The sequence below is a fragment of the Nannospalax galili genome, unplaced genomic scaffold (genome assembly GCF_000622305.1).
Source record: "Nannospalax galili isolate Female #2095 unplaced genomic scaffold, S.galili_v1.0 scaffold206, whole genome shotgun sequence".
Lineage (NCBI taxonomy): Eukaryota > Metazoa > Chordata > Mammalia > Rodentia > Spalacidae > Nannospalax > Nannospalax galili.
The window spans coordinates 8,228,819-8,236,960 of record NW_008358101.1 but is presented as its reverse complement, the minus strand read 5'-3'; the positions used below and the strand labels follow the sequence as shown (position 1 = coordinate 8,236,960).

General features: G+C 35.3%; 1 protein-coding gene across 49 annotated transcripts in view; it reads right to left on the bottom strand.

The window, feature by feature from the left end:
• Positions 1 to 8,142, bottom strand: part of Rims1 (regulating synaptic membrane exocytosis 1) — a 486,359-nt gene that overhangs the window by 94,447 nt on the left and 383,770 nt on the right. For 42 of the 49 annotated variants that reach the window (XM_029557777.1, XM_017795156.2, XM_008856294.3 and 39 more), the window contains one exon: positions 2,509 to 2,675. The exons of the other annotated variants lie outside the window; for them this stretch is intronic. In XM_029557777.1, the coding sequence (XP_029413637.1) occupies positions 2,509 to 2,675 (167 nt within the window). The remainder of the gene's footprint in view (positions 1 to 2,508; positions 2,676 to 8,142) is intronic. 49 annotated transcript variants of the gene reach the window in all.

Below are 8,142 nucleotides of genomic sequence, written 5' to 3'. Positions count from 1 at the left end.
ACAGGGTAAAAAGATCCCAAAGAAATGTAGCCAGTTTCTTGGCTAAAAGTCAAAATGTCCTTGGGCCTGTTAGCAACATACTCTGTTCCAAAGGCCAAAAATGTCAAAAGTATTTGGGAGCTTGTATCTAATCCTTAAAAGATTTTAGGGTTACCTTTTCAGACAGGGGAATGTTGGAGGGGAGGGAGTGGGCATGGATCTAATCAAAACACCTTATATACACGTATGAAATTCTCAATAAAGTTTTCATAAAAGTTTAAAGAAAAGGAAATAAGAAACAGGGATATATTAAGAAGGGCCATTCTTCACTGAGTTAGCGATGGGAGCAGGGGGTGCAGGAGAGCCTGTTACTTAGTGCTTTTAACACAGGATTGATGGTGGTGGCCAAAGAGCTCTGTGGTATGGTGCAGCACGAGTGTATGTGTGTTGTACATTTGTGGGTGTATAGCAGAAATATTGAATTTTTTAACCTATGAAAGGATTATTAGCCTCTGAATATCATAGGATTTGTCCCTTCTCATGTTTCTTTTTATGCACGCCCTCACTAAGAAGATCAAGTCTCTGAACACAGAAACAATCAAAGACAAAAAAATAATGGGAGTAGCAGAAAAGCAGGTCTCATGATAGTTTCAGGGGAAGCTTATTTAGCTACCACATGAATGCTTAAGCTTACATAATCCACTTACATGAAATAAAATCTCAGTTATGATGGGTTTTAAGTTACCGGGAAGGGGAAGAGCAGAAAACAGGAAGTTTAGAGAAAATGGGCTCATCAGTAAGAAATTCATTTGTGGACTGTTTAAAAGGATTCTTCTCCCCATAAGTTTCAAGTAAAACTCTTCAGAATTAAAGAAGAGTGAAACTTCTATTTTTTGTATAAATAGCATAATTATATTCTGGGACACTTTTTCAGTTGAAACTTTCCCCACAAAATACACTAATATGTCCCATCCTCTTTGTAGAAAATTACAGCCCCTTTAAGGTATCTAAGGTTTCCCTTTCTCTTTTTTCTTCCTAAAATCAGTTAAAATTGCTCATTAGATTATGAGACTATAAAATTGTTAACTAGAAGATGATTTATTTCAATTCTCCTCAGCACAGAAGCTAAGTGAAGGAAAAGCCAGGAAGGAAAAAACTTTAGAATACATTTTCTCATGCACCAAATGGTATGTCAAATACCTGGAGCACCAGAAAGGCATCTGTTGTCATTTTTAAAAATTCTATTTATTATTTTTATTTTTTGTTTAGGAGTGTATTGCTTGCATGTAAGTGCACCTGTGTGGTGCAATGCCTGTGTAAGTCAAAAGAGGGAGGTGGATCTTGGAAACAGAGTTACAGACAGTTGTTACCCACCATGTGGGGGCTGGAAACTGAACCCTGGTCCTTTACAAGAGCAGCTGGTGCCAACTCTCCATCCCAGTTGTCATTTTTAACATTCATATTTATTACAGTTTCCTTCAACTACACAATTTCTCCTATGAAACTTGTGTTTCTAAAAAGGAGCTAAGAACAAGTCCATATGATTCTGCTTTAGGTTGGATGGTACATAAATATCTGAGCTCTTCTCCTTTTCAGCATCATATGTGGCATGTAAGAACCAAAGAACATTACTGATGGCTTAAGCAACTTGGTGCAAATGTCACAGCTCACATAATACAAATCGGGTAGGTATATCTTATTACTATGTCAGCCTAATTCTACCCTGAAAGGAGACCCATTATTATGGCTGAAGAAGAAGTTGAAAAACTATAGCTTTTGTGGGGTTGGAGAGATAGTTCAGTGGTTAAGAGCACTAAATGATCTTGCATAGGACTTGGGTTAGATTTCCAGTACCCACATGGGTCTGTTAACAATTCTAGTTCCAGGTGATCCAGTGCCCGATTTTGGCCTCTATGACCATTGCATGATACAGGTGCAATTATATGCATTCAAGCAATATACTCATACACATAAAATTAAAAAAAATAAAATAAAATATAAAAAAACCTGTAGCCTTTGAGGGAGAAAAACAGTCTACTATTTTTGCACCAAAGTAGGCATGTAGATACATATAGATAGATGCATGCATAAAACATACACAAACAGTTACACTTATTTACTGGCAATACTTTCACACTATGAAGCATGTTGAATAGCTATGATAGATACTCTCCTATAAATTGTAAGATATTTGCTATATGGTCTTTTACAGAAAATGTTTTCCAATACTGGCAAAAGCACATTCTGATGACCCTATGAAATTACGAAGAAATCCTTTAATTGTAAAAGTTAGGACTATAGTAATTATAGTTATTACTATTTAACATGCTCAGTCTGACAGTGGACAGTATCAAACACTGTTGGTGATCCTAAAGAGTAGTTGGTACATGCTTAATTCACTGAGTTATTACAATGAATTGTTTCTGTTACTTAACCTAAACTGTATTCTAGAAAGAATACTCTGGAAACTTGATGCATTTTACACCAGGGATAAAGATCCAGTTAATATAGACAGCATTGCCAACTCACCTGATTCTACCCCTGGGGCGCTCAGATTGCTCTGACATAAAGCTTGTGCTGCTGAGGCGTGAGGCACTGCTGGTTCGGGAAATGGCGGACACATCACTGACATCACTATCTGATGATTTGGCAGAGACGTTATCACAGCTTCTGTACTGATCTTTATGTATGTTATACTAAAGATTAAAAACAAGAAAGGATGAGCGCCACCATCAGATCATGGAACAAAAAAAAGAGACAGGTGGTGAAGTTAATGACAGCTTAACCCAAATGAGATGAAAAGGAACCTTTGTTAAAACAGGAGTGGAACCTAAGGCCACCCAAGCACTAATACTACGTGTGATCTACAATACAAAACCTGACATCCTTTTATAAGTCATGATTTATGAAGAGTGGACACAATTTAAATGGTTGGATGAAAAATTCAATGAATTATTTGTAAGTGCTTAACCTGAAATAGCATTACTCATTTTCTTCTGGTACATTGGTTTCTCATTTCTTACATTCCATGACAACCTGCTTTACCTGCTTCTAACTCTATTCATGCTATAGATGTCTTCTATTTGTACACACCTGCTAATTTGCTTTAAAACTGTCTAATTTACCTCTGTACTTTGGCTATTCTAGAACAACACATTCTGCACAATTTACATTTCATTGTATTCTTATCTTGAAAGTCTCTGAATTTGTCTTTGGACTTCATTTCTAAGATTTGAGGAATTGTCAGGTAAAGATGAAACTATGCAAATTTATTAAGAGAATTGGTCTATGTTCATTTCTACTCTACTGTTCCACAGCAACAGACTGGAGGATGAACAGGTCACATGTACGTATCAAATAATTATACTGAAGAGAAATTTTATCTAATTTTGAATAATTAAATAAATCTAAGTAAGAGTTCTCATCAGTATCAGAAGGCAAGATATTATACCCTGATACATAAAATAAAATGAAACAAAACTAAACTCACTAAAGACATAGTTCCTTAAATTTCCTAAGCAACTAAATTTTAGATTTGTGAGTAATAAAGGTCTGAAAACATAAAACATTCATTAAACCTTGATTAAATCAGCAATTCTCTAACGCTCAATATAAGGGATTTTTATGAATCTGGACTGTCCTACTCAACTATGCTACATAAAATCATTCTAATTCGAGTATATATATATATAGCATTAATATATATATAATACTAGAGACAGTTCTTGCTTTACTTTATAATCCCTTGTGTAAGAGTAGTTTAATTTTAAAACATTTCAACATTAAATTCTCACCTCATGTATGTGCCTGTCAAAAAATTTTATATAAGGCATGAAAACAATTCACATTTCATGGAGCATTTATAAAATTATTTTTTCCAAAGGATTTTTCACCATCACAGTCACCTTTGAGTGCTATGTGTTACATTATAATCCAAAGGGTATTTGCATATGTTGTTAAGTCCAGAACTAAGTTTGTTCTACAGCATCACATTAGTTCTAGAATTAATAGGACTGAAGAGTCTTCATTCAAAGAAACGTGGAACTTGGATCCACAATGAATTCTGTTGTACCTGATACTGTGATTCTGTCTGACACAATTAATTTCATTCAGGACCTTTTTTATTTACAGATGTGTGGAAGAACTCAATAGAATCATAGAGCAGAAACAGAATTTAACAGGATAGGTGTTTGTTAAAGCTACTTTGACAGGAGATACATTGTACATTCTTCATGATATTTTCAAATGTGCTGGAACACTAAAGAAATGGGATTTCATACTTCTAAGAATTTGTTCAACTGTCAGAAATATTCTAGCATTGGTTGAACAACTAGAGCAAATAATTGCCAATATTGAGCTATGTAGATTATAGCACAAAAATGTGAGTGTAAAGGGAAATATTTCTCTAATTAAAGAACTTTCCCCTTTCTATGAACTATCTCTTTCTATCCTGTTTCTATACATACTATGGCTATTCCAGCAAAAAAAAAAAAAAAAAAAAAAGAATGTCATTACACAAGTTTTTTATTGGGAGAAGTAAAAGTTTTGCTATGACTGTAACTTCAGAGTTTTCTCTAACTGCAGGAATGACAGATGTTTGTATTTACTTTGTACAACTATATTTCCTGCTTTCAAAAACATACTAAAAATTTAAATAGTCACTGATTTTTCAAGTGTGACTTGTTTCATTTTCTCCTTAACAATTTCATATTTTGCTATAAACACATTCTTCAAACAAAATACACTTTAGGGAAATTAGACTTTAAAGGGTTCTAATTATAGAGTCTCTGTTTTTAGAAGCAGTAATTATAAAAACCATAGCTAAGCACAACACTCATCATGGCACACTTGGTAGTTGCCCCAGGGGTTACAAAAACAGCAGCCATCTTTAAAAAGTGAGAGCCTGGGGCTGGAGAGATGGCTTAATGGTTAAGAGCACTGGCTGCTCTTGCAGAAGACCTGGGTTTGAATCCCAGTACCTACAAGGTGGCTAACAACCATCTGTAACGCCAGTTCTGGGGGATCCAATGCCCTCTATTGAGCTCTGCAGGCACTGCATGACATGAATGCATTTATATACATGCAGGCAATACACTCATACACATACAATAAAAAAAAATAAATAAACAAAATATTTTTTAAAAAGTGAATGCCTGTAGCTGGGTGGGGTGCTCGAGCTATATTAGTCCCAGCACTCAGGAGGCAGAGCCAGGTCTGTCTATGTAAGACTGAGGCCAGTCTGGTCTACACAGTAAGTTCTAGGCCAGATGGGGCTGCAGAGAGACCCTGTCTCTCTCTCTCTCTCTCTCTCTCTCTCTCACACACACACACACACACAGAGAGAGAGAGAGAGAGAGAGAGAGAGAGAGAGAGAGAGAGAGAGAGAGAGAGAGAGAGAGAGAGAGAGAGAGAGAGAGAGAGAGAGAGAGAGAGAGAGAGAGAGAGAGAGAGAGAGAGAGAGAGAGAGAGAGAGAGAGAGAGAGAGAGAGAGAGAGAGAGAGAGAGAGAGAGAAAACCAACCAAACAACCAAAAAAGAAAATGTAGCTTTACCTTCCAGTAATGATGCAGCCTAGCACTGAGGCACAGGACTCTGAATAATATTTATGAACAAAGCATGGAGAAACAGTCTAAGGGGTCCAAAACAACCACACTTGCTTCTAGAAATTCAGGTTCACATGGACATTAGGACTAATTAACTTTCTAGAGAAAGACCAGGTTTCAAGAAAAGATCTCAAAATTATATTCATCAGGCAATTTTTAGCCTGGAAAACAATCCGTCGCTACTACTTTTTAACTAAAAGTATTCTGAGAATGGTTAAACTCAAACCCAACAGAATTTTCAAGTACATCAAATTTGTTAAGTGCATCAAATTTCAATTACTTCAAGTATTTTAACTGCATAAATACACTGGAGTCCATAAATGAATAAAGTTCAAAATTTAATGTAAACTTGCACTTCTTATAGCAATAAAAGATCTTTGCAAAATAAAATATTTTGTTTAAAGGATAAAAACAAACCAAAATATTTCTCCAGTATGTGAAAGAATTCTGAACTAGCTGAAATGGTTACTACATACTACTTTTTAAAAATCTCATTAATGTGAAAAATTTTTGCTTTATGTATCAGTTTAAAATAGAAAACTTCATTGGAATAATTAGCCCATCATATATATTTTTAGTTGTGGTGAATATAAATATTTACTTTATACATAACATCTAAAAATCAGACTATTATTTTAATTTACACAGCTTCTTTTCTAATATTCTTAAAAGGTTTTAGAGTTGAATTCACACTTATTGCTAATACAAGCTGCAACTTTCCAACTCATTGAGAGTAAGTTTAATCCAGGCAAGTGGATCTTTGTGAGTTCAAGGCCAGCCTGGTCTACATAGCGAGTTCCAGGACAGTTAGAGCTATAGGGCGACCCTGTCTCAAAAAAGAACCCCCCCTCAAAAAAGAGTAAAATCCTTGAAAGTCATGTTTTGTCATGTTTTCTCTTACATGCATACCTAAATTTAGAAATGCATTTGAGATCTACATTCATATATCTTACATATATATGAATAAGTGAAACCAGAAGGAGGACTTTGAGAGAAAAGAAGCTGTCCAGTGAGTAGGGCGGGATAGGGGAATGTGAACAAAGTTCAATGATACATATGTATGAAAATGTCACAATGAAATACATTATTTTGAATATCATCTAAATTATTAATAAAAGTGAAAGAAGTGGGCTTTTTATATATTCAAATTCAATGAAAGAAAGGAAAGAATGTCCAAATAAGGACAGAGAAAAGAATTAATACATAAACATGAGACACGGGAACACATGAAGTGATGTCAGGCTGCGGTGGAGTGTGTATGTCACTTGCATGTAAAACTGAATAGTGTATGTAAGCCTCAAATCACTCTGTGAGGACTCTACTTTCGGTAAAGCACATCCTTTCTTTGAGCTTCAGTGGTCACAGTTTTTGTGAGTGGCTAAGCTGAAACAGAATAGTTTATTACGTTTATGTGTGTTTGTGTGTATGTGTAGACATGAGGGTGCCACAGCACGTATGTGGAAGTCAGAGGACAACCTGAAGGAGTTGTGTCTCTTCCTCCACCATGTGGATTCTGGGGATTGAACTCCAGGGCCTCAGCCTTGGCCACAAGCACATTTATCCTCAGTGTCTCACTGCTGCTGATACAGAAGCCTGAGGTTCTTTGACACCTTCCAGAAGGGGTAAGTTACCACATTTTCAAGAACAGTCATAAGAGTTTTAGAACATACTATATAGCTCTTTCTGTTGGACTGATAGTGATTAGACTTCAAGTTCACAATGACCCAAAATGCTTTCAGTATTTAATTCTGATTCTTTACTAACTTCTTTTCTTATTTCCTTCTCTGGCCCATGTTCCCCTAATGTTCTATTTGACTTCAAGTTTTGATGTGATGCTAAGAAATCAAGAAAGCCCTTTAGGCTTTGAAGAAAGTCCTTGTACCAAAAAGACATTTCAGATAACTGCATGAATCTAACTGTGAAGAAAAAAAAATACTCTGGAAATTACTCTGTCTTCTAATTCTTAATGCATTAGCAGTACAAGAAAAACAAAAACAAAAAAACGATGATATTCGTGGAGACAGACAAGTATACAGGTACGGACACAGTAAGAAGGCACAGAAGAGTCAGAAACTCTACTGGAAGTCAAGGCAAATAACACCCATGTTTCTGTTTGTTGTTTCTCTTCATTAATTTTATTTTTTAAAGGAGAAATTTTTAGTTGGTTCTCAGCCTTGACTCACACTGACTTTCTGTACTGAGGAAGTTTGAGAGCTTTCTGCATCTAACTTAAGAAATGTGATATACTGTATCCAACATGCATGACCCTGGGGTATGATTGTATCAAATGTAACTGCTTTTACATTTCGTGTTAGACTCTGGATAACTGACTGTATAATAAACAAGCTCAGTTATTTTTTAAAAACAGGATATTGAGGCTCTGTTTCAAGTAAATACATTGGCTTAATGTAGTTTTTACTTATATTGATTCTAATACGTCATTATTCCTCAGAAAGCTTCCTGATATGAAACTGTAACAAAGGTAGAAACTGAAGTTATACTGATATTTTCAGATATATTTTTAAATAACAGCAAATAAAAGTTTATTGTTCACAGTATAA